The sequence below is a fragment of the Clinocottus analis genome, unplaced genomic scaffold (assembly GCF_023055335.1).
Source record: "Clinocottus analis isolate CAN_PGR_092001 unplaced genomic scaffold, fCliAna1.0.p SCAF_8, whole genome shotgun sequence".
NCBI lineage: Eukaryota > Metazoa > Chordata > Actinopteri > Perciformes > Cottidae > Clinocottus > Clinocottus analis.
Window position 1 is genome coordinate 14,150,845 of NW_027176240.1, and position 26,923 is coordinate 14,177,767.

Here is a 26,923-nt window from a genome sequence, read left to right on the forward strand (position 1 = left end):
CTGTATATTCAATCTCTCTCCCTCTCTCTCTTCCTCTCTCTCTCTCTCCCTCTCTCTCCCTCCCTCCCCTGCCCCCCTCTCTGTCTCTTGCTCCAGAACCATGTTGCTGTGTCCAAACAGAAGAAAAGGATGTTGCCCACCAGTCAAACCTGCTCTAAGACATCTTAGATATGTATGTATATTACTTTTACCACCGGTGCATTTCATACTCATATTTGTATATTATTATATATTCACCTTGTGTTTTTTTTCTGCCTAAATTAATTAACCTAATGACAAAACATTTTGGTCATTCGCAAACACACCCAGGTTGTGCTCGTCAAACCGGGGTCATGTTCAGACACACAGGAACTTGAAAAGAAGGTCTTTTTTTGCAAACACTGTGTTGCTATGGTAACAGGAGGTTGCTCGCGCCATAAGTTCCACGTTGGAAGTAAAGATGGCGGCACACAGACCCACACAGACCCACACAGACCCACACAGACCCACACAGACCCACACAGACCCACACAAGCACACACACCACAGAGGCTTGCCTAACTCGTGAGGTCCAGTGAAGTGTTGCATGATACAGACCACAAATGAAGGTACGCAGCTGCTTATACACGCTACTACTATATCTGAAACAATGAAGATAGTCTTTTACAATAAACAATGTAAATATAGCAATGAAAAATGCAATGGCTAGAGGAAGCTGCTATTATTGTGAACCTCTATCCCCATTTGACAGTCACACACAAACACAAGAGCACAGGCAGGAGACAGTAAAATGACACCTCCATGACCCGACGCTATATTGATCCAGATAATCTATAGGGATTCAGCTCAGGGCGTTGATGGAGCAATGTAACATCCTATGTGGGTTCTTTGTCACACACACACACACACACACACCAACATGGATCAAATAAAACCCTGTAGTATGGAAGACATGGGGGGCCTGACACAATATCTAGCTCAATATGTCTGATACAACCATCACGGTCTACAGGAGGCTAGTAATAAATGTCTTTTGCTGTCATTTGCAATATGTTCGCTTTCCCTGGGGTCACATCCCAGTCGAGATGGAGGTTCCTCTAAGCCACCAGCATGGCTAGACTGCACTGCAATTTGCTTCACTGACAAGTCTAAATAATTTATAAAGGCGACACAAGCGCCAACATGGTCTACAATGATGTGTGCCTGTTTGTTATATTTTCATATGTTAAAACCTTTGTCAATTTCCTTAAAAAAAAACCTTCCATTTCTTTGGAGGACGGTCGTACAAAAGTAAAGAGCCAGAGCAGTAACCTCTGAGGGCCCAGTGTGTCCCAGCAGGGTGAGACTGGTCTGCCTGGAGATCCATCTGGGTCACTGGGAAGCAGGACCACAGAGTCAGATGGTCTGACGGGAAGCTCCAAGGACAGGACCCACTTACAAAGAGCAAATAACCTGACACCAAACCAACTCATCTATGAAGACCAATAACAGATTTAGTTTTGTTATTTAACATAAACATTTGCGGATAAGAAGCTGCTTCTTCGAGAATGGAAATCAAACTGAAGACCGTTAGATAATAATGTAATTGGGGCTCATTTTATTGCTCCGTTTCCGTCCTTGCAGAGGACGTTTTTCATGGGGCTGCAAACACTGTGTTGCTATGGTAACAGGAGGTTGCTCCCGCAATATGTTCCACGTTGGAAGTAAAGATGGCGGCACACAGACACACACACTCAACTGAGGCTTGCCTAACTAGTGAGGTCCAGCGTGCTTGCGTCAGCATTATTCTGATCACAGCCCATAAATTGATTTAACAGATTTTTTTTTATTATTCTACTCGTCTCTTCCTTGCAGAATGTTTAATATTGATTATCGGTATTTAACATTCAAACAATTGGCATCTATCTGTACATGAAATTATACATTGAAATGAGAACTGTAATTAAATAAATGAATAATGTAAATACAAATCAATCTGAGAATGTCTTCTGTGTTAATGCGGCCATTTTTATAGCAGCTCTTATGCGACTCGGTTGCAGACACAACATAGCGAGGGAGTAAGCAGCGTGTGGTGAGCAGTCGGGGGGGGGGGAGATAGAAACAAAGGGAGCAGCAGTTAACAGCAGCCTCTCACAGGCTGATGACTGCCTGGAGACAGACGCTGCAGCGTGAGGCAGGGAAACGCTCCGAATCAGGCAGCCAGACGCGTTTCTGCTCCGAGCTAAACCCTCCACAGCTTTCACAGTGCTGAAGGGAGAGCCCTCGCCAGCCCCGGGGCAGAGGGGGAACATGGAAACACAAGCCCACCTGTCTGTCCTACATATGCACGTCGCCGAAAAAAGTTTGAAGATTACATTACATGTCATTTAGCTGACGCTTTTATCCAAAGCAACTTACAATAAGAGCATTCAACCGTGAGTACAAACTCAGAACAACACGAATCAAGAGAGTACAATTTCTTCAATAAAGTCAAACTACATATTGCTATCAGTGAGAGCCATCGATGTGCTGCCAAAGTGCTGCTGCTACTGTCTTTATTCAAGGTGTAGTCGAAAAAGATGAGTTTTTAATTTGCGACTGAAGATGTGGACACTTTCTGCTGTCCTGATGTCATTGGGGAGCTCATTCCACCATCGAGGAGCCCGGACGGCAAACAGTCGTGACTTTGTTGAGTGTTTAGCTCGCAGTGATGTCGGCATTTATCTGCTCTACGCAAAAATAGGCTCAATCTGACGCCAGAATTTGAGAGTGATAAAGAGGCCACTGTGACTTGATGGAGGCTGATTTAAACATGTATTGATGGATGAATGGAGGCAGGCTGCTGCTCTCCAGCTGTGTGATTAGTCTCAATGAATTAGCTTCCTCACATCCCCTTTATGGTCTCTCGGCTGTCAAACTCCTCTGAACCCAGGACTCAACTATCACCTGTCCATTTACATTTTGTCCTTTTCACCTTCCACTACATCTCTACAATTCTTCATCCCTTTGTTACCTCCTCCTCCTCCTTTAGCGATTCGTCTCTTCAATATTAAGATGATTTTCAATAGGCTGCGGGCCTTTTGGGCATTTAAGAACCAGAAGTGCCTGTCTGTAAGGCATGAAAATGGGCTATGGCAGTTCAATGCACAAAGAATATGTCTCAAACATTAAATTGTCAAAGTCAGTTACTGAGCAATAATTATTGAATGAATACAATGTATACATTAAATTTGATTTTATCATGAACTGTGCGTAAAAGGCCATTACGATGTAAATATTTTGGAGCATGTACTTAAGGAACAGGGTGAAACTATATAATAACAAAAGATGGAGTGAGACTACGAGTCTCTCCTATATTGTATACAGTTTCCTATGAGAGACCAACAGAGGGAGCTCCTGTGCTGTTATCTGATGAATGAGTGTCTGGGTACAATGCATTACATCAGAGGCACTAAACACTCTGTGAAACAGCACAACAACCTATTCTCCTTTTACAAGAGCCTCTTCAGTTTCTACACAGATGTGATGTGGTGAGCAGGGAGCTGCGAGGAGGCTTTGTGATGGAAACAAGACCACAAATCGGCTTTTGTTTTCTGCAATTGATTCATAAGGAGTATCACTCTGTACCGATAGGTTATAAAAACACGGCAGATGATCATCGCCATCCAGACCGATGTCAACTCTCATCACTTGTATCCCTTCATCCAAGAAATCCACTCAGTCTCAAAACAAGGAAGCCACTGAGAATTTTTTTTTTTTTAAAAAGGTGTCAGACTAACATTATCTGTTCGTGTAATACCTCATCAAGTCTAATCTGAGACTTTGACTGCGAGCAGATGGCACATTAAACAAGGCCAGGCCAGGGAGTCAGAGCACCGGCGAGGAGGGGGTTAAAACACCTCTCCATTTTGAAGATGAGATCAGATGCCATAGTTTCATTCAGGAGTAGACCAGCCCTCCATCAGTGCAGACACAAACAAACTGGCCACTCATTTTACATTCCCATAAACTCAGTAAAAGCCTCATTAGTAATGGTTGGGATGATGTGGACATGTGTGGTAATTCAATCAATGACAAAAGCACTTTGCTGCTGATATTCTTAAAAAATATTCAGTTTGCTCAGATCTGAATTTAGCAGAGCTTTTGAGATAAAAAAAAGGACTTATGTATTATGCTATAAATCATTAATTTCAACACTACAAACAGCCCACACACACACACACACACGCACACACACACACACAATTTCCCTTATCCCTCCCCTTCTTCCCCTAATCCCTCCTCCCCTGTGCCGTCGTGTGTCTGAGGTATAAATAAAACACAGTAAAGTGGAGCACTCTTCGACGTCTCTCTCCCTCCCTAACTCTCTCTCGCTCTCGTCCACTGATATTCCTGCGTTATCTTTCTCCACCCCCACACAGCGTGCTCCATTTCAACACGGTCGGCAGCTCTCGCTCCCAGCGTGGCAGTCTCGTCCTCCTTTGCAGAACAAAACATCAGCCCACCGGCCTCCCGGCGGCACCTTACTGTACTCATTGCCTAGTTCTGGTTCCCACGGGGTCACCGGGAGAGCTGTCATGTTTCACCCACACGTACAGTCGAGCGACACTGAAGCCTGCACACGTGCTCCCAACTCTCCCATCCGTATTTACATCACAAAAGCAGACAACAACAACAACAACAATGCCGACGACCACGACAATGTGCTCAGTTGGTCACAGTGGATTTCACAGTATGAGAAGGTTTTGTGAAAAGACGCATGGAAGGAAAGAGTAAGGGAAAGCAAAAACCTGCGGGAGATAACAGAACACAATGTCTCAGAGATGTTTGTCTTGTCACGCTTCACCGTGCAACATTAATTAACGTCGAAAATGGCAACCATGCACATAATACTACTCAAAGGTGTTTGCGTTGTGCATAATAAATCGCTCTGCATCCACAATGAACATGTATGTTGCAAATATAAACAACAAAGCAGTTGGAGCTGCTCTCGAGACCCTTCGAGATGGTTTTCTAGGGAATGCAAGTGAAGTCAAACTCACATGTGTTCCTGAGAGGGACCGGGGGTCTCCCCTTGCTCCATGGATTCGTTGGCTCCCATCCTCAGCTAACTCCGACCCCCCTGCCCGCTCCTGTTTCCCCGCCAGCCTCCACATCCACCTGCTCCCGCCACCCCCTTCCAAAACCCCCTGTCCTTTCAGTCTGACTCTTACAGAGGAGGCAGGCAGCCTGAGTCAGAGGAGGTGAGCCCCGGCTGAGCTTACGGTGCTGCAGTGCAGAGGATGAGCGAGTCCCGCTCGCATCCGGAGCGAAGCAGCAGATGAGTAACGGCTCCTCACTTTATGCGCCGCATCCCTGAGCCGCTGCTGCTTACAGAATATTCCACTGTCTCATCTGGCGGTAAAACGTAACACTACGGGGAATACAATCTCCAAGAGTAATAAATTGGAAGAAGAGAATAATCCCAAAGAAAAAGGATGGAATAACAATCCTGCTGTCCTGCATGAGTGTCTGAGGTGCCTCCTCTCTGTTTGGCTGCTGATATTGCTGAGCTGTGTTGTTGCTCTCCCTGCCACCTCCCCCCTCTCTCATCCACTCTCTCTCCCCCGACTCCAGCCTCCTGCGCATTTAAAAAGACAAGCAGCTTTTTCTGGTCTGCTACCGCGACTATGCAAGGGAGCCGAACAATAGCAGACACCCCCCCCCCCAAAAGAAACCTGATTAACAGGCGCTTTTCCCTTCGCTCTGTCGGCCTCCTTCTTCCTCCCTCACACAGCAATTGTACCTCCCGCCTTCCTCCTCTCTCAGCCAGTGACTTGCACAGTGAAAACGTCATTTTTGTGTCTCCTTTTCACACAATGGATGCTTCCAACACGCAGCGTGGCCAACCAGAGTGATGCCTGAGGTAAACAATAGACTATGAGAAACGAGTATGCACTTGTACTATTCAAGTCTGACCCTATTATATTCCCCTTAATTCAAGCCACTCCACCAGCACACATTGACCAAACAGGTATTATGAGACCAAAACAACAGACCAAAATCAAACTACCCCTCTAACAACCCTTATCAGACTCAAAATGTTAAAGATAAATATTTGAATTATAGAAGCTTAATCCAGTGGTGTCATTTTTTGGTGAAGAAGTAAGGACATATGCCACATTTCTAAATGAATAAGTGTCTGTGTTTAAATCCCTGGACAGCAGGCTGGCCCGGTAATCTAATTTACTGGCACTCTCATCAAACATTGAATTGCATCAAAGACTGGGGGAGCAATAATTATATTTTGTCTAGCCGTTCCTTTCATTTAAACGCGTGTGCATGTGCGTGTGCATGTGCACGAGTGTGTGTGTGTGTGTGTGTGTGTAAGTGTGTCAGACACACAGAATTTGTCCTGTGGGATGGAAATAGGAGCAGGAACAGGTTCTGCAAATGTTTCATTAATTTTCAAGGAGCAATGGGAAAGAGAGGCGTTGGAAATATGAGAAGAATGAATCTATGAATCTATTGTACACTCATGGGAAAGTAAGGAATTGAGGGCTCGCTACAATAGCGACTCCAGCCTGAAGCACTTGTGAGTCACACAAACTTGCTGTCGTCAGGTTTCAGGTGTTGTACCTCATCCTACTAGGACTAAAAAAGACAGAATCTCCAATTCAACGGGTCACACAAAAACCCAGTGTTTAGGTCCAACCGAACACCACGTTTGAAAAGTTGAGCATTTGCACGTAAACATGAAGTCCATTAACTGATAATAATATTGATGTGACTCTAGTCTCGGATGAGCCTGTTGGTCGATGTTTCACAGCCCGAAGGGACAAGTAAAAACGAAGCCCACTCACAAACAGACCCCTGCTAAAGCAAAAATATTGATTCCCGTTGTCGTCCCTACCCCCAAACCAGTTCAAAGATGCATCTGAGGCAGAACATCCTGTGTAAAGTAAAAGTTTCTATTCTATCAAAAGACATAGCATGAAACAGTCCTCCTAAGAGCCTGGCCCTGCACTGCCATTTCCACTCTCGACCAAAGAAAATGAAGAAATAAAAAATTCAACAAACTCAGGCACTGGAAGATATGGCTGTGGCAGTTTTTTTTTTAAAGATTCATAACGATGCTCAAGAGGAATCAAGGTCACCACAATCCGCATGTGTGCAGTCTGCAAAAGGTTTTGAATGGAAATAGAGTAAGTATGCTTTGAGGAAGACTGCGATGGAGCAGAGCAATTCGTGGTTTCATGGCCGTCTGTTGAATCTCAGTGTAATGACTTGGCAAAAACATATTCAATTTAGAAGAAAATGTAACCCATTGACTGGGTTTTCTTTGTGTTTAAACAAATCTAAAAAGGTACAGTTAAATTACGATTAGATATGATAAGAGTGACTTGAAAGGGGTCATTGTTAAGATGTACCTTAAGTACAGGTACAGTCTCAAAGAATGCCAAAGGCTTGAATTAAACAAAGGAAAACAAACAATATACCCCTTAATTTGGCACTGCGAAAACTCAAGGACCCAATAATTTTTCAACCAAACCTCACAAAAGGACCACAAAAGATGGGACCACCTTTCCACAGTGAATACAGGTATGGTCATAACAAAATAACTAATTAAAGAGACACTGTCACAGTGACATGCAATTCAAATACGGGTTTTAGAGGATCCTAGTTCAGACATCTGTGACAGGATGCTAGTTGCTGATCTGATCTCTCTCCAGAACAAAGTTTTGCTTCTCATATGCAAAGTAAAGGCTGCATTCCTCCCATAAACAATCCCTCCTGGGAGCAATTCCCACAGGCTGTGTATACAAAACAACCTACACTCAGACTTCATCAGTCTGCATTTACAGTAGCTCTTCTTACAACATATTTTTAAGATTCTGTAGCATTCCTACTCTTTGTATTATCAAAGTAATTGATGAAAGCAATCAGTGGAGTAATCGGGGCACTTTAATAGGAGACTTCATAAAGAAAGGCTACCCGTCCGCACATTATCTCCATCGCAGACATGTGTTAGAGCGAAGAAGATCATGTGGAGAACACGTTTTTCATATACAAGAAAAATGAGGAGGGCTGTCTGTCTGTAACTATTGTAAAAAGTAGTGCTCTATATCTGGCGTTCTCCACAGTCTCAGAGAGTCACAAACTAAGAAGAGGGAAGGAGCTGATGGGTTTTTTTGGACAAGGTATTCAGGGAAATCCAGAAAACTGAAGAACTAAGCATGAGTACAGAGTGCATTGGAGTTATTGACTGATTAATTATTAATTGTAAAAAGGAAGCCTGACTGTTTTCTTTTCATCTGAAAGGATTTAAATATTAGTCATGCAACGCTCAATGAATCATTCAGTTTTTTGTTGTTTTCTTTAATTAGAAAAAATGTCGAGCAGATTGCTTGATCCGTCATCACTTTATTACCAGTGATTGTATGTTTTGTGTTCTTCTTTGGCTTGCATAATGGCTTTCACACTCAAACTAATATACCAGATTAAATGTCTAGTTTAGACATGGACACATGTTGGCATAGTCGTGCTTTCTGGCAAACAGGATGATCTGTGGCATCCAATGAGATGGCTCCATGTGTTGGTACGCCTCTCCTCTCTACTGTTACCTAACAGGACTCTCAGATATCATAAATAATACAAAAACACTATTCTATCCTCATCTGGTCATGGCATAGTTCTTCACAGAAAACCACACAGAGTCTGTTCCAATTCAACACTGATGCATAGATAGTTGAGCTGCTGTGTCTCGCTGTGCTGCTTTCATATACCTGCAGCACTCACACACAGCAGAGAGAAGACACAGGCTGGCAGTGGACTATGAACACTGGACTGTGAGAGGAGAAAACACCCTCTGCTGGTTGTAAGTAACAGTGCACTGTTAAAGAGTCATTACCTCTTATAATATACAGTATGTTCATGAAATACATTGCAAGAATGTGTGAAGTATTTTCAGTGTGGAAGCTGTGCTGATGGCAAAATAATGAGGAGCATTTTTAATGTAATCAGTATCAGCGTTATGAAAGAAAATCATTGTTTTGTAGCTTTGTACCATAATATTAACCAAGCAGTTTTAATGGCAAGAAGCCAGTCATAATATGTCATGTGGTTATTATAAGCCTTAATGAATAAAAAGCATGGTGTCTCAGTGCTATATTGTATCTGAAGGGTAAACATTTCACCCTGATGCTTTAGCTATATCCACCATTAACAAGCCACAATTATGCAGTATAAATTAGGGTTTCCATGACCACCAAATTCAACATTTACAAATCCAGTTTCCTTGTCCATGTGGTAGACATGCATAGCAATGCTAATCTGTAATTTTCTGAGGTGGTAAAACTGGTTGCTGAAAACAAGAAAGTTGCTATGGATTTCACTTAAGAAATGGTAATAACGCTCTATGTGACATATCTGTATAAAGTCAGCACTCAGAGTTATATTTCACGATCCCTCATAGGAATAAAGCAACATCCTAGGAAATGTGCTTATTCGCCTTCTTGCCGACCGATAAAGAGCCCCCAGCCAGCAGCTGGTTAGCTTAACTTCGTTCTGTCCAAGGTTCCACCTACCTGCATCACCCATCAAACTCACTATTAAATACATTATATCTTGTTTGTTTCAATAACCCTCAGAGGTTTATGTGTACTATTTCTTGGCAGGGTACTGTAATCAGGCAACCAGCAGAGACTCCAAGTGTTACTGCGACCAGCCAAGAAATAGTCCAGCACATAGAGGTGTGGCTAGGCAGATTGTATTTCCTTTGGACACAGCCCGACTCGCTGTTTGCCCCCCTCTCTTTATGCTAAGCTAAGATAACTACATGCCTACCCCACCTACATATTTACCATGTCAATCTTTTCACTGTACTCTCTACAAAAAAAAAAGAATAACCATGTTTCCCAAAATGTTGAACTATCCCTTTAAGTTAGAAAAAGGCAACGGTGTGGATGACAATGTTTCCAGTAGTTTCTTGCTCGGTTAAGGAGCTCTGAAAAATCAACATCTACGAGGAAATTCAGTGTGCCAGATGTCGATTTAATGCTTTAATTTGACTTAAATTGGGATTGGAAGGATAAGACACGGCTACTTTTCATTAAGCAAGCCTAAGGGATCAATGTCAGCACGGGACAAATCTTCTACTTATGAACTTCACAGGAAAAAATAAAAATGACCCAATGACCTGGTTCAGAAAACAGTGACAGTCAGGCAGAGTTTATGTGCATACCTGTAAGGAGGAGGCCAGGGTGCAGAAGTAGGGCAGTGGTCCTGACACTGGGAAGCAGGAGGTGAAGGAGGGGAGGCGGGGGCTGGAGGAGGAGGAGGAGGAGGAGGGAAGCAGGGAGATGCAGGTGGGGTTGGTAGAGCTTCAGGAGTGTGCCTCTCTGGGGGTGTAGGAGGAGGAGTGGGGAAGTCTGTGGTGTCTTGGAGGTGAGCAGGGATGGCAGGCACGAGGTGGTATTCGGAGGTAGAGGGCGGGGGAGAGGCGGGGACACGGTCGCCTCCCACTGCCTGCTCAGCGAGGGAGGACCTGCAGGGGAGGGAGCACAAAACATCAACAGACGGACCAGCCACAAGAAGGCCAAGAGCTGCGATTAGGAAGGCACTCTGGGGACACACTTCACTCGCCTCGAGAAAAAAATAACCATAACGGAAACTTACGTCAAAGTAGAGAAAGAAGGAGCACCCGTCTGGATTTGCCTCGACCTGAACTGCTCGCCAGAACCATTCTAAGTACGCTTTGCCATTTCAATTAGAACAAACTGTAACTCCTCTCTTAGTCCCCTTACATGATAAGCCATGTTTCCCTTGCTCGCTCTGCTTGCCTCTCTCTACAAGCCTGCTTGAGAACGTCTGGCCCTGTCATCAATGGCCACCTGGTGGAGTGCATTTGGCCCCAATCCAGGCCCGTCTTATCAGGAGTGGTAGGCTCTCTAATCTGACAGGCAATGCGATGGACGCCCATGCAGCTGTTCCCCACTTGGGGCATGCCTCCTGTTTGGCTCTAAAAATACCCCAGTAGCCTCTTCTGAAGAGGAGAACTTCCCCATACCTCCATCAACTAAAGCACATGTACACAACTCAAGCGTCAAGTCAACCGTCTGCTGAGCAGCACTTTCCAAACGTCTTTTCCAGCACATGTCTGACTGAAACTGAGCTCTGTTATTCTTCATCGCCCTCTCTCCGGTAAAGTCAGAACTTAATAACATTTAACGAGGGCGTGTGCTTTTCTTAAGGGCGTCACAGTTTGCATCGAACACAAATCTGGTTGCCATTATAAAAAGGGCAGAACTTTCTAATTGATACAGGGCAGCTGCAAGAAGAGGAAAGGTCTCGCAAATCCCTATATGAATTTTTATTTGGTCCCATTCCTCTCGTTACAAGTCAGTGACTTACACCAGCAGGCCAAAGCTATACATATGTCAGCATCTGTGGTCAACTTGGCACATGCAGCCTGGAAATAGAAACAACCAAAGCACAACATAGTCAGAGCAAACTGGCATAAGACTCACTGCTGCCTCCACAGATGGACAGGAACTGCATGAAAAAAATGGAGCATATAAAATATAAATCAAGCATATATACGGAAGAGAAAAATATTCCCCTGAATTGAAGTTGTGAAGTGTTTATTGGTTAAATATCTTTGATGTGGAGATTATAGCAGCTGACCCACTCAGGTTAACAGATGGAGATTTCCAACATCTTCTTATATATAATTATGTCTTATTCCAGATATGTATAAACGTGGAGATGAATTATCACCATAACAAAGGGAATGCAACAAGTTAGACTTAGCACATATGCTGTTCTTTAGCATCACACTTCTTCGCGCCCGTGTAGTTTTACGGTTGGCATTAACACCTGGAGGCGGTCCAATAGTTTGTTATTGTTAATAACTCAAGATCACCTCATAAGCAGTTCTTGATTTGAGCATTTACGAGGCTCGTCCCACGACATATAGTCGCTTTCTATCACAGTCCAGATAACCAAAACACATTTTACAACCTTCACACACTTTTAGCGTAATCTCCGGGAAACAGCTGGACGAGAAAGACAGCAAGCCCAGGCAGGGTGTTTAATGATGAACAGAAAGTTGTAAATAAAACCAGCTGAAAGTACTTGGAAACGTGTGTTTTTTGTACGCTGTAACAATGGGAGGACCACTTCTGTCTTACAGCCAGCAGTGAGCTCACACTGTCCAGACACACACTCTCGTAGGCCTACTGTGCATTCAATAAGGCATCGTATGAATTGTAAACACTTACTTCATGAATACATAATCAACCAAATCTACTTTTGCGACTACAGAGATTAAATTATTACTTAAAGGCAGTTTTATGTGGTTGAATGAATGACAGACATGTGATTATCCATTTCCTTTATGCCAGCAAAAGGGCCGTTTAACTCACAATCGCCAAGGCAACTAGTCTATTTACAGTACCATGTGGGCTACAGCTCATCCTACTCACTTTTTACTCCAATCATTCCTATAGTGTTTCATGCGTAAAAATGGCTTTACAAATACGATTGCACTACTTTTTATTCAAACTAGTTATGCAATATTTTCCAAAACAATTACTATGACTCTTTAAAGCCTGATGTCATACAGTAAATCAGTCAGTGGCACTTTCCTGCTTGGCCCCAAGAGTGAACCATGCCAGCAAGATGTTTGACAGTATCTAAACACTAGCTGTACTACTACTATCAGGCGGCCCCAGAGGAGCCCGACATGCTCTAACCTGTCACTTCTTTTTTTTTTTTAATAAGTACACCGTCCATTTCGCAACTTCGTTTCCTTCTTTTCTGCCTTCTGCCCCTTCAGTTTCTATTTGTCCCTCCACTCCTCCCGTCTTAGTGAGGTCAGCGGAGACAGAGCGTCATTAGCACTAGTTACCTACAGACCATCTGTTGCATCAACCTGGAGGGACTTAAACACAAGACCAACACACAGAACACACAGGTAACCCACGTCTTGTCAACTCACTCAGATTTCTGCCGGGGAGGAATCCATCACAAACATTCAGAGCAAACTACAAGTAAGTGATGGAAAATAATTCTGCTGAGCGACTGCTGAACTCCAAAACACCAGAGCCCATGCATGTACGTCCCAGTCCTTCTTGCCTCCGTCTGTAGCTCGGACGACTCTGCCCCACACACTCCCGCCGCAGCACATGCTCAAGTGTTTCTCTGAACTCTGGCTTTTGTTCCACTCCGTCTGGTCGGTGCAAATGACTTCAGTGGGGCTGAGTGCCTGCCTAAATTCCTCCCACTACAGGCTTCAGTTCACAAAGCCGCACAGACAGAGCAGGACTGACAGCTAGGACAGCCCCTGGGGGCGGGGGTAAAAAAAACATATGTACACACACACACACACACACATGCACACACAGACACAGACACAGGACTATGCAGTCACATTTCCTTCCCTGGCACACATACATGTAACTTTATCTATGGGTAAATCCTATAGTGGAAATAGCACTGTTACTCCTCCTCTGAACAAACCTTTATGTCTCCAACAGCAGTGATGAGACAAGTGTTGTGAGTGACAAGCAGCAAGTGCTACTCTGGCATGTGGGATGGCTGCTGGGCACGCAGGAGAGAGTGACGACTAAGAGAGATAACTGAGGGAGCTGAGGAAAGCTAAAGCTACGTGGAAATACATGCAGCAATAAAGCAGCAATTATTGCAGTGAATAAGAATATATCAAAAAGCCACTCCTCACATACTAAATGAACTGGAAAAACAAACCCTTAAGTACACAATGAACACTCTAGTGACATTAAGTTTTACAGTAAAATAATGACATACATGGAAAGTCAGTCAAGCCAGAGCTGTTAAAAAGCTTGAATAAACACAGAATGTACATGGCTGACAAACTGGTTTACTACTATGTGTATTTAACTAAGTCAAGAGTTTTAACAAAAACGGTTCACTGCCGTGTCACCGACCCAAACAAATCTGTAACACTGTCTTCTTCTCCAATCCACTGCAAAACCGCTGTAGACAGCAACAACCTACCAGACGCCCTCGCACTGTCCAAAATCAAACAAAGCCACCAAAGGAAATCTCCAAGCGCATGGAAATCCATTTTAAATGTGTGACAGGCAACATTACTGAGCTGTAAAGCACATGTCACTGTGCGATTCTCCCTTTTCACAAATAAATGAGCGGCAATTCCATTACATCACTGTATTGGAAATGTTATGCGCTTCAGAAAAACTATGATGTCTGAAAGGTCATGTACAACTCATTCTGCTGACCCATGTTAACAACAAACTTACCGTTATCCCCGTAAACCTGTTGTTCTTCCTTGTGAAAAGCTATAATCCTGAGATTTTAGTTGATTTAAGATTACAGGGACATGTATTTAAAATCCAGACTAAATTAGCTCTGAAAGAGCAGCAGCCTCATAGAGAAACATTACTCCACAAATAGGTGATGGATGTTGTCACTGTAAATGCTACACTGGGTGCAGTGTTAAAAGAAATATTTCCGTGATTGATCCTGCGATTTTACACAGTCACTCACCAGCTGTCCTGTAGCTCCTTAGCAGGTTCCTCGGCTGTTTCTGTCTCTGCAGTTTCCTCAGCTGGCACTTCAAATGGCTCCTCAGGTAGGAGCTCTACAGGTCCTTCCTCTAGCTCCTCCGGCAGCTCCCCGCTCAGCCTCTTTTCTGGTTCTGGTTCTTCATTTTTTGTTGGTTCTGGGAGCTCAGTTGTCTTTTCTGCTCTTTCTGAGGAAGTTTCTGGCTTCCTTTTTGGTTCTGGGAGCTCTTCTGGAGGCTCTTCTTCTTTCTTGGTTGTTTGTGGAAGCTCTACTTTCCTAACTTCTTCTACAGGGGTCTCTACTGCTGTATTCTGTGTTAGTTCTGGGAGCTCTACTGTCTGTAGTGTTGGTTCAGGTAGCTCTACTTTCTTCGCTTCTTCTGGTGGTTCTTTTGTTTTCTGTGTTGGCTCTGGGAGCTCTACTTTCTTCGCTTCTACTGGGAGCTCTACTGTCTGTAGTGTTGGTTCAGGAAGCTCTACTTTCTTCGCTTCTTCTGGGAGCTCTACTGTCTGTAGTGTTGGTTCAGGGAGCTCTACTTTCTTCGCTTCTTCTGGGAGCTCTACCGTCTGTAGTGTTGGTTGAGGGAGCTCTACTTTCTTCGCTTCTTCTGGGAGCTCTACCGTCTGTAGTGTTGGTTGAGGGAGCTCTACTTTCTTCGCTTCTTCTGGGAGCTCTACTGTCGGTAGTGTTGGTTCAGGGAGCTCTACTTTCTTCGCTTCTTCTGGGAGCTCTACTGTCTGTAGTGTTGGTTCAGGGAGCTCTACTTTCTTCGCTTCTACTGGGAGCTCTACTGTCTGTAGTGTTGGTTCAGGGAGCTCTACTTTCTTCACTTCTTCTGGGAGCTCTACTCCCGGGCTCCGTGTTGGTTCGAGGAGTTCTGCTGTCGTCTTTAAAGGTTCAGGAAGATCCACTGGCTTCTTCACAAGATTCAGAGGTGGTATCTCTGTTGTTTTCACTGCTGCTGCGTCTGGTGGTCGGATCTCCTCTTGTCTCAGAGGAGCAGCTATTTCTTCAGTCGGAGTATGAAACTCGAGTTGAGGAGACTCCAGAGATGGGAGGGGTCTGGAAAAACAATGCAAAAGAAGAGGGGGTTGGGGGATTTGTTGTTTAGTTTACAGCACATGCACAACGTTGGATTGACAAATGACAAATGTGTGTGTTTGTGTGTTTAGGGGGGGTTTTGTGTCGCCACAAGTGTGTATGTGAGTGCAGAACTACTGTAGGTGGATGTGCATGTGTTTGTGTAGTTGTTGCATTGTGTTTAACACTGGGAGAAAAGGCCCATTCTTGCCCTGGGGAGCAGGGCCGATGTCACAGCTGATGTCATCCTTTGAATATAAAGGGCTGCATTACTTCCATTAGACTTCAAAACGGCACAGTCATCTGACTCAAGCTCAAGTCAAAACAAAGTGCAGCTCTGTGTTTACCACCTCATTCATATTCATTGTCACACAGCTCTCTGTAATATCACTCCAAAACAAGTCCCGGACATGGTGTTACTGGAATGCTAAATTGGAAATAAGCAACAGCAATATAGGAGTACAAATTAACCGGTCGGCTGAACATAATAGATTGACAACCCATGAAATAAATCCAAGTAAATGTACATTTACTACCCAATTCGTAATTATTTAGCTGTGGTTGGTGACAGACATAAATTAGACTAAACATGTGTCATTCTCTCTGTAAAAGAATTGAATAGATAATAAATGACTGCATGCTAACGTCCTACTTTGTGTAGCACATTAAGGTTCGGTCCATCGTGACCTCCGCTGACCTTTTAGACACGTGTGATTGCACAGCATTTATTTGCCATCAATATAATTTTATGTGTAAATCTCATGTGTACTTTTTCATTTTTCTAATATGATCATTTCGAACACAGATGCATGCTCTTGTGTTTACCTTGAGGTATCTTGTTTAGAAAGGTACGCAGCTTCTTTTAGAGCTTGTATCCAGCTTGTTTCTTGTTTTCCGGCCGTTAGTCCAGGAGCAGGACTCTCTGACACGTCGTCAGCCTCTGTGTTCACTGCTACTTGTTCAACTGGAGATTTTCCAACTGATCTTCCTTCACATTGGGAAATGTAATTTTCTGATGCCTTAGAAAGATCAAATGAGTCACCGTCTTTAGCACTCCCAGTTTGATTTATGACCTCCTGCTTTGTCACTGCTTTTTTGTTCATTGCTTTTATCTCAATTTGTCCCTTCCCCAGGCTGCTAGCTTTCTCTTCGTCCAAAGCAGCTTTATCTTCCATTGTGATCTCCTCTATATCAGGGCCTTTTATGGGTGTTTGCAATCCTGGGCTGCTTTGTGTAGCTGACATTTTATTGAAGCTTTGTAGCTCGAGAGGCTCGCACACTGTATCCTGAATTTCACACTCCTCAGTTTCACCACTGTTTCTTTTTACAGCCTTGGCAGTACATAAATCCTTTTTCACAGATCCTGCTTGCCCAACGAGAGCACTGAATGTGTTTGTAGGAATTTCTCCTGCCTGGTTTTCACCTGGAATAACTGTTGTATGAATGCCATGACTGTCTGTGCTGAACTTTGATGCAACAGACATTTGTATAGGCGATGTCTCAGGTTCCTGTGATGCTGACTCAACAGATACAGCAGTGTTCTTTGACGTCTCTGGTTTTCTAAGTTGGTCTTGACAGGCTGCTGATAGATTGCCTTTTTGCTGACCTTTACAAACCAGATCACTCGCAAACCCGGTGTCTGACTCAACTACCTCGAACCTGGGGCTTATCTCACCTACATGAGAGGAAGCTGTTACTCTCACTATGTCAGCCGCGGCATTGCTCTCAGCCGCCCTTCCACTCTCATTAAAATCACTGGCAAGGTGAGACGGCACATAAACCCTGTCAACCGCTGGTGCAGACTGAGCTCCCTCTGCCTTGCCTTTCTCTAAACCTATTGCTCGTTCATCGCCATTGCTGTCATCACATGTCAACTCGCCCTTGTTTCCTGACTGACACAAACTCCGAGTAGAGCTGTCTCCTCTCTCCACCACCTCTTTCACCCCTAAAACCAGTGCTTGGCTCTGCCTGACCTGACTGTTAGTCTTTTCTTCCCGCTTTAGACAACTACCTGGTAATTCCTCTGTGGGATGTCTGCATCCCAGGCGCCACTGCTGTTGCTCCTGTTGCTGAGCAAAACACTTTGGCTCTGGTGTGGACGGTGATTGGCCAAGAGCTGCACTCAAATCTGGTGCTGTGTCCCTGTCGGGGCTGCATTCCAGTGTTGCCGTCGGAGTTTGGCGCAAACTCAGATCGTACACAGTGTGAGGTTCAATACTAGACTCTATCTTCGTACTGAGCCCATGCTGGAGAGACCCTGCAGGTTTTGCTAGAGATAGGGAAGACATTTCTTTCTGGCTTTTAGATGCAATCCCACTTTTACTTTCTTCTTCCTCATTAATATCCATTACTGTGAATTCAGTCTTTTGAATTTGATGTTCATGTCGTGGCTGCAGGTCTTTAATTTCCTCTACGGCCTCCTTATCTGGCCCACTACACTGTTGTGGTGTTTTGCTTGTCTTTCCTGTCTGCTGCTTGCTGCTGTCTGCCGTTTCCTTTTGATTATCCATTGTCGCCTCCTCAACAACTTTTTTATTTTGCTCTGCAAACAGCACAGAGGTCGGATCTTGCAGTTTCTCGGTCATATCGGGTTGATTAATGTCATCATAAGCCTCTTTGGTTGGCAGGTCAGAGCTGAGTCGGCAGCTGACATTAACGAGATCATCCTTTGTGGAAGCTTCAAAAACACCAGGTTTGATGCCAATAGGGCCTGGCTCAGTGTGAGAGAGAGGAATGACATCATCAGATGTGGAATATAGAATATTTACATTGGTAATTGCAGAATTCTCATGTTTAGCGTCAGACTTCATAATATAATTTCCATCCTCCAGTTTCAAACTCATCTTATCTACTTCGCCGTGCTCCTGTTCCTGTGCTAAAGACATTTGTGTCATTTCCCTGCTCTTGTTGCCATCAACCTCTCCTTCGACTTTGGTGCCGTCACCATCAGCGCTGCAGTTATCTGCGTGCTCAGGAAGAGAGATATCGCAGTCTGCAATGAACTCCAAGTGACTCAACATTGGGCCAGGAGGCCGCAGCGCTAAAGGAGAGGTACTGGAACATTGCTCGATAACAGAAATTGACTGGTCACAGGGTGTCACTTTTGAAGTTGCTGATTCATTCTTCATCAGATCGGCAGAATGAATTGTGGGCTTCCCGACATCTGTGCTAACTAGTTCGTGAGGAGTTGCTTGATCCAATTGGGTGGTATGCTGATAATGGGGGTCACAAGGCTTTTTTTGAAAAGAGGCTGTGCAGATCACAGTCACAGTTTCAGTCTTTGAACAAGACTCAAGTTCTGTTGAAAGCTGCCCACCAGGTAACTCCGTTAAAGGCTTGCAGGTAACATCATCAGCTGGACGCACAGAACATGAGAGAGGATGTTGGTTACCTTCATCACTAATTAAAGATGACTCCTGAGGCTCAACATGTAAATTATCCATCTCTTTCTTAGTCAGCGAACACAGATTTGCAGCACCCTTCTCCGTATCCGCCTCTGAGTGCTTTGTCATCTTTGCTGACACCTGTTCAAAGGTTGAATGATCGGCCTCAGAGGTGCCGCTTTCTGCTGTCTGTGAAAGGTCACCAGTCACATTCTTCTCAGTGGCACACGGGGGCTGTTTTGAGCAGATCTCGCCGACTGACTGTAAATCCACAGTGTTTGCCTTCAAGTTGTTGTGACCTGATGAAATCTTTTCCTTTGTATCTTTAGTACTTCCTGCAGCCAAATGGACATCTTTCTGTGGCTTTGGAAAGTCGGCTGAGCTCTGTATTGCGAGTTCATTTGTGGCACGACCTACATTTGTGGGGATTTCTGGCTTCTTCAAGCTGAGAAAATCTGGGAAGGTGTAGCTGGCCTCAACCACGGGATAGTGCAAGCTCTCGTGTACAGTCAGCGGAGGCAAAGAGGCGCAGTCCATAGCCGACACCGTCATGTCCCTGAGAACCACAGAGGAACTGCCTTCTTGTTTCACAGTGTCCGCAAAGTGAACTCTGTTGTTGCTTCGACCATTGCCTCTATGGCTGCCACATGCGTACACACCCACAACCGACATTGCACCTCTTTTGCTCAGGTTCTGGTCTTGAAACTCAGTTGCACTTTCGGCTGTCCTGGTTTCTGTTGTGCTACTCTCAGGTCGGACCTGTTGACTGCTGATCGCTTGCTGCTCGGCTGGGATTTGTTGTGAAGTAATCAGACGCTGAGGTGAGATTAAAGGCAGGAAGACGTGGTGGTAGTTTCTCTCAGTCTCTGAGATGGATGACTGCTCACAAGCGTGTCCCAGAGACAAGGCTTCCTCTGTAATTAAATTCTGTTTGAGATCAGCCCTTACCCCTCCGTTTGTATTGCTGAAGCTCCTTTCAGGGTGAGTGAGGAGATGTAAAATTGCTGCTCCATGCTGCTCCTGGCTGGGCTGGGAGGGACAGTCCCGTTCAGTGCAGATGCTCTCAGAGATGGTAGCAATCGGCTCACTCCAAATCTGTGACCTCAGCTGTGACTCGGCAACATCGGTGGGCGGACGAGTCTCAGTCTTAGCTGATGACACCCTGCTAGCAGAGCCTTCTGGCTGGCTGAATGATCTGTGCTCTCCAGTCAGCCCTCCTTTCTCTCCTACCTCCTCTCCTCCTTCCTCCAATCCCGCAGCTCCGTGATCCTGACAATCAGCACCAGTGAGTAGCTCCAAGGGAGCTGTATTGAAATAGGCTTCTAAACGGAGAGCGTCCTTTTCTCCGCGTCTCTCATCGGCTGGTATCTCTGTGTCCGCACTGCGAGCAGATGCCTCTCTCGGTCCCTTTACATCGGTCTCAGCCGAGTTGTGTGGCATATTGCTGCCGCAGCTTTCCTCAGATGCAGCCTCTCCCTCTTTGGCTGTGAATGCAAGTGAGCATTTGCCCTGTGAACAGATTAATGCGAGCTGGGGAAGGCTGCCCCGGAGCCCTCCTTTCTCTCCGTCTGCGGAGCTGAGGCACTTTTCTATTCCTCCCAGATCTTTCTCTCCTCCTGCTGCTTTCTCACTCCCTGCGATTGCTACAGTAGCTACTCTCTCCAGTGAATCACGCCTCTCGCTTTCTCCCTCTCCCTTGCTTTCTATCACTTCTGGCATCGTGGGTGTTGCCACTGGCAACGCAGCAACCACCACTAAAGCCTCTTCAAGGGCACTCTCCACGCCGCTCGCTCCCACACAAGCTCGGGTGTTGGAGAGTGGGCTGCGATTCTCATGTGCGAGTACCGCTGCTTCTGATGTAACTTCAGCCTCCTGCGCTTGTGCATCTGATCTCTTATCGGGACAAACGGCTGCATTGATAACGCCAGTTTGGACATATGTCATGGGTGTATTATGGTTGTCGACGACAACTCCGGTTACATGTTGCTTCCGCTGTGCGCTTTCGTCCGAGCTGTGATTAATGCCACGTGGGACGTTCGTATGGATGTGGTCGTCTGAATGACGAGGCCACTGCGAAAACGCCCGGTTGGACGCAGGTGAACAGGCCGAGTCAGTAAGATGATCCCGCCTGCTATGAGAGGATGATAGTGAACTGGGGCTGGGCTTTCCCCCGGGACTCTGTTGCTTTGAGTGAAACCCATTATCAGGCTGCTCCCCGTTAATCACAGCCTGAGCGTCTGCCTGTGTCACTGATTCTACATTTGCTGTTGAGTTAGTGTGATTTCCTGCTTCCTCGAGAGACACAGCCTGTAAATCGTTTTCAGGTTGCACGGATGTCTTTGCTTTCTGTTCAGTCTCCGTGTTCCTCTCTTCCATCTTCTTCTTTTTACTTTGTTTCTTTTTTTGTTTCTTCTTTGCCTTTTTGTCCAGCCCGGTACGTTGGTCGCATGAGTTCATCCATTTGTCCGTGTTTGACTCCTGATCTTCATCACTGTCATTGTTTGCTCCTGTAGTCTTCTCCGATAATGCATCTTTACTTCTCTCTGATGTTTTAATACCTGAATCATCTGTCTTTCCCGTTTCAACTATGGACTTATCGCCATGATTATCTTCCTTTATATCTCCAATATTTGTTATTGCCTCTGTATCTTTCTCTCTGATCACAGTATTACAATCTAGAGTGTCATGCTCCTTAAGGGCTGTTTTATAATCTGCATGTTCCTCTCTCAAATTGTCTCTCTGTTCAGAGAACGCAAATTTTTTTAAGGCATCTGTAGTTGTTTCTAGTTGTGTATGTGAGGATGTTTCTTTCTGCTCCTCTATCTGTATTTCTGTTTCAGTCTTAACCTCTGGACATTTATCCAGGCTCTGTTTGGCTTTCATTTCACTCTCTGTCTTTGCCGCCGTTGCACTATTCCCAGTGCCCAATATGTAATTCCTGAAACTAAACACAACTGTATCCGTCTGACTGTTTGCTGCCTCACTCTCTCCGTGTGTACTCTTGTTTCCATGGACCCCGTTGCTATGTCCTGGCTGGACTACGATTGGAGGCAGTGACGATGACTCATTGGATTTATTAACCGTCTCGTCTCCGGTTTTCTCCCCGACATCATTAACCGTCTCGGACGTGGTGCTAGAGGGCCCTGTGGGATTAAGTATGCCCAGGGAGGCCATTTGTTCTTCACATTCCTGGAAGGCCTCTCTGAGTTCCTGGTCTAGGAGCACAGATAGAGGAGGGGACCCGGGTCGGACCAAGGGATAAGGTGTAGCAGCAGGCCGAGGTGAAGGTTGAGCATCTGTGAGAACTGGGTCGCTGTCATGAGGCCTGAGGCAAGGGTAGGGTGACACAGTTAAGAGTCTGGCTGGCAGACAGCTGGTCATTCCACGATGCCACAAAGTGCTGCTTTCGGTAGAGCACATGCTCAGACACAACACGCCACGCTATGCACACACACACACAACACACAACTGTACTCAGGACGCCTATTCTGAGATGCACATTCCCCTTCAAGAAATAATACCAACGGTCTGTGAGCTTATGCTCGTTATTGAACATGTAGGTTCATACACACCAAAACATTGTTTCTTTAGGGGTTACGCTGCTCTGTGTCGTATCCATGCACTTTTCTTATGCATCGCAATTTTCAAAAAGCCTTTAATTATAATTTATATATTGTGATGTGACTGCCTGATTTTTTTTATTGAACTAAAAGCTAAAAAAAAAAAGCTAAAAGGATGTATATGCTTGTATTTATCATGCTTATTACCACAGCTGTATACTGTGATTATGTATAATGAGCAATACCGTCTATCCCATCATTCTGATCGCTGTGACGAATACTCAACTCTATGATGTAACTGTAGATGCTACATTAGAGCATTATTATCATTCCCTTCAGAAAAAAAGGATAGTCATACAATCCTGAAAATCCTGTCACCAGACAAACAACCTTCCACATAGTCATGCTTTTTCACCAAAACAAATACTGCCTCATAATATACTGTATATCAAAAGATATGAAAGCAGTGGCATTGCCCTGCAGAACACTCCCAGAAGTACAGATAATGCCTCAACAACGAGACGGGCCTGGTGCCAGTCAGTTGTAACTGCTGAGTCATTGCTCAGCCATTAGCTGGCAGCACAGGATAATGCTGTGGGACAATCTGAGTCTTTAACCCAGACTAAGTGTATGGATCCACTATCAATAGTTAATAAGATTGGCTACTCCAACTCATGTCATCAGCTTGTATCTTGGAATCTTTCCCCTACAAAACCAAGTCCTTATTGCTGCAGTAGTTAAAGAAATATCTTTTACTAATGCAGCAACCGCTATTGTCATTATTCGTGTTGAGATGTAAATAAATAAGAGAATATAAGAGACATAATGTCACTGAGAGTCTCGGCATGGAAGTGATCAATACAGTCTCTGCATAAAGGCTTGTGAACACAAAACCTTCAGCCCTGACAACATGTTACTCACCTCACCGACCAGCTGCTCAGGCCTTCATCTCATTCACCTGGCACTTCTCACCAAAAGGGAGGAGCAGCCGATTCGACTGAACTGTTTGCAGCTGGAAACTTTTGCTATGCAACAAGCTGTTGCCTGCCATGTCTACCTGAAGAGGAATGGACCAGGCGCGTGTATGTCCTGTAACTCTGTTTGGCTTCTTCACTTGTACTTTTTGCAGTTTGAGAATTTGTATCTATCCAGGGAATATTTTGCACAGTACTTAGTTTGGTAATACTTTACAATACGGTAGACAAAAATATAAGTAGTAAGTTATTGGTACTTATAATTAATTAATTATTTATGCATAGTTTCTGAATTACTCTGAATTGTTACTGGAGGAGTTACTATAGAACAGACGGGGATCTACTATATCAGTGGATCATTTTGTGATGATGAGTTCATAAATCAAGTGAATAACAACCACTTTCTGAGTTCCTGATTAATAAATTAACCATGACCAGCACAAATTCGTAACAATTATTAATAATTTATAACTCAAATTAGGAGGGTTTTTTGTGCACCTCCGCGTCAAGTGGTACATCCCACTGAGTAGTTACTAAATAATCCCTCAAAACTTCATGATTATCTGTCAGTATTTACTTCGTTACTGTGATACTCTTATCCTAACTCGTAGCTCTACACATTCAAATCAAGCAATTATGATTAATATTGGGGTGTCAGAACACATTAAAGCGTCATACAAATTAGTGTAATTATTTTCAACACTCAGACAAAGGCAGAATGCCAGGCAACACTTGAAACAGAACATGATGTCAGTCCGCACATTATTCACCCAAGCATGACAAAAAAAAAGACTCCACCTCAATCCGAGGCTGCTTCGACAGGCAACACCCAAACAGGCGATATCATCAGGTTTGTTTCACTCCATGCTCCCTGGTTTTACTCTTCATCATCCCTGCTGACCCCACTCCCACAGCAGACGGCCGCCTCCCCCATCATGCTGCGTCTAGGTGGTACCTTGTTTCTAGATTCAGCGGTGGTCGACTGACTTCAGTGCGGTGCTGCAGGCCCGCCAGCAGGGGGTTCACCTGCTCACTTTTCTTCTCACATGAGCTCGTCTGAGCTCTGCTAACACAAACCCAAACCACACATGTACAAAAACACTTGATGAACTTTCCCCCTGACTGAAGAATTGGTACAAATCAGTTTTTTTAAAGACCATCTGATAGTATCGAATGCATTTATCTACAGTCATGTAATAATTATTGATCATGAAACAGTTTCTTCCAGTGAAGGCTGGTGTATCTAAATCACTATACTTTGGGTAAAAGCCTTGCTAATATCAATACTAGATAATGTTCTGAATCCCTTGCATTGTGACCAAAATGTTGCTAAACTATGATTGGCGCTCTAAAGTATGTGATGTCATCTTTCCCTGCTTTACTGCAGTGAGAAGGCGTCGACAAAACCTCAAATATAGAAACCTATCAACTGAAATAACTGAAAATTCATGGAGGTTCATTGAAGAGCCCACTGCTCATAATAAAAAAACAATTACGCCTTTAAAACTAGTTATACTACACAGGGTGAATTTGGTATTTGATACTTAGTTGTGTAACTAAGTTGTCGGCATCTGAGACAGAAACTTCAAAAATACTTCCTAGAGTAGACAAGGAATACAAACTGTAGTAAAATAACATGATTCATATTTCCTCCGAACAGCCAACAAAAGCCAAGCCAGAACCGTTCTCCTTTTTTTGGTAACAAGTCCCAGTTTTGTCTTGACATTATGAGAGTGACTGTGAAAGTAATTACCTGCATTGATTGTGTGTGTGTGTGTGTGTGTGTGTGTGTGTGTGTGTGTGTGTGTGTGTGTGTGTGTGTGTGTGTGTGTGCGTGTGTGTGTGTGTGTTTACTCAACTTACCCCAACGAGGACTCCCAGATGTTGAACTCACTGCTGAAGTCTAGACTGGGCAGCAAGTCGTGTGGAAACTCAAGCTCGTCCTGATCTCCACATGCACCTCGGCTTTCCTCCACTCCGGTGATGACTGAGATGTCTGGGAGCGCTGGTTCAGACAGCAGACTCTGCTGGCTGGTCGAGGTTTCGGTCAGAAGCGCTCGGTCGTCCCTCTGGGTCAAACTCTCAGCGGGAGCTTCGGCCTGCAGGACAGCAAAACGTGCTTGAGTCTCTTCTGCACTGTACATGTTAGAGTGTGAGGTTAAACAAGTGCGAGCATGTGGCGTGCTAACTTGGGAACACCTCCAGGTTCAATGCTCAAAGCCAATCACCAACCAATAACCCCACCCATGAATTAAACTACTAGGTGTCATTGGTGTAGTAATGCAAAGGTCATAATAACTGTATCGTTGTTCCTCAACTTGTTTTTCTTACACTGTCACTATGATTAAAGGATTATTTCCAGCATAAATATCCGAGAAATTATGCCAAGCTTTCTGCACCCTTGAGCGTCACATAACTACGATTCTTCAAAAAAAAATTAACGACTTAACTTTATGTTTCATTAAAGTGTGGTGCTTTCCCCTTTACAAGGAAGTCTGATACAATAAAACATTTTAGCCAATGAGTAATCATTAAAGGCAAACCAGTCCAGCTGGACTGTGACAAGTATAATCATGTGGTTTAAGCATTGTCAAAAGCATGTTATTAAGATGCAATGTCCTGCCTTTCATTCTTACCTTTATCTCAAGTAAATAATTAAGACGTAGAGGAAAAGAAGGCCTTTAATATGCAATTAAAACTTGGCTTGAAATCGTATGTGTAGCCAAAACATGGAGCACTTGGCTTTTGCTGTTTTTCCTTTCCGTCTGTCTCACTGCTTGACAGACAGAGTCCGACCACAGCCTCGCACCACAACACTTGGCTGTGGCATCGTGTTGCAGCAACATTGCCCTCACAACACTCAACGGTGGAATTTGTACCACATGGCCCGTCCTCAGTTTACAGCAGGGAAAGTTTCCATTATTTCACCCGGTCAGATATAAACTGTGGTGTGCAGGTGCAAAAAAAAACCTTAACTCACGCAGACACATATAAACATGTGTAGATGTAACGCAGCCCTTTAACACTCAGTACGTCTGGAACATGTGAGCGCTTCTCCCAGTGGTCCTGTTTTTAGAAAATAGCGATGCAAGTTGATTTAACGTGCGTGTACAGAGGGATAAAATACTACTGAGCATTGCGCTCTCCGCTGAGTATCAGCTGAGATTCAGAATTGAATCTGTTCATTCATTATTTATGAACCAGTCCTAGACAACATGGCTGCACACAGGAAAAGGTGGAAAAGTGGAAACGATGAGTAACTCTTTTTGGAGAAAAATATATGGAAATCTGGCTTATCCTAGCATTCTCCCTCGTTTACATTACAGTTGTTTGTTTGTTTAGTTATATCTTTTCACTATTGTTTTGTCATTTCATTTAATATTATTCTATTTTTTGCATATTTTCATATTTAATATTGCTTTAT

The 26,923-nt window shown here is 44.3% G+C and overlaps 1 protein-coding gene across 13 annotated transcripts in view; it reads right to left on the reverse strand.

Annotated features, from left to right (window-relative positions):
• tacc2 (transforming, acidic coiled-coil containing protein 2) overlaps positions 1 to 26,923 on the reverse strand; it is a 48,866-nt gene that overhangs the window by 15,062 nt on the left and 6,881 nt on the right. For 9 of the 13 annotated variants that reach the window (XM_068568085.1, XM_068568086.1, XM_068568091.1 and 6 more), the window contains exons 1-3: positions 16,408 to 18,741; positions 14,485 to 15,564; positions 10,181 to 10,483 (exon numbers count right to left, since the gene is read on the reverse strand). In XM_068568085.1, the coding sequence (XP_068424186.1) occupies positions 10,181 to 10,483; positions 14,485 to 15,564; positions 16,408 to 18,710 (3,686 nt within the window). In that variant the 5' untranslated portion in view covers positions 18,711 to 18,741. Of the gene's footprint in view, positions 1 to 10,180; positions 10,484 to 14,484; positions 15,565 to 16,407; positions 18,742 to 19,913; positions 20,065 to 25,362; positions 25,599 to 26,923 lie in introns of those variants that run through there. The other 4 variants (XM_068568093.1, XM_068568094.1, XM_068568095.1 and 1 more) reach the window with 3 other exon arrangements.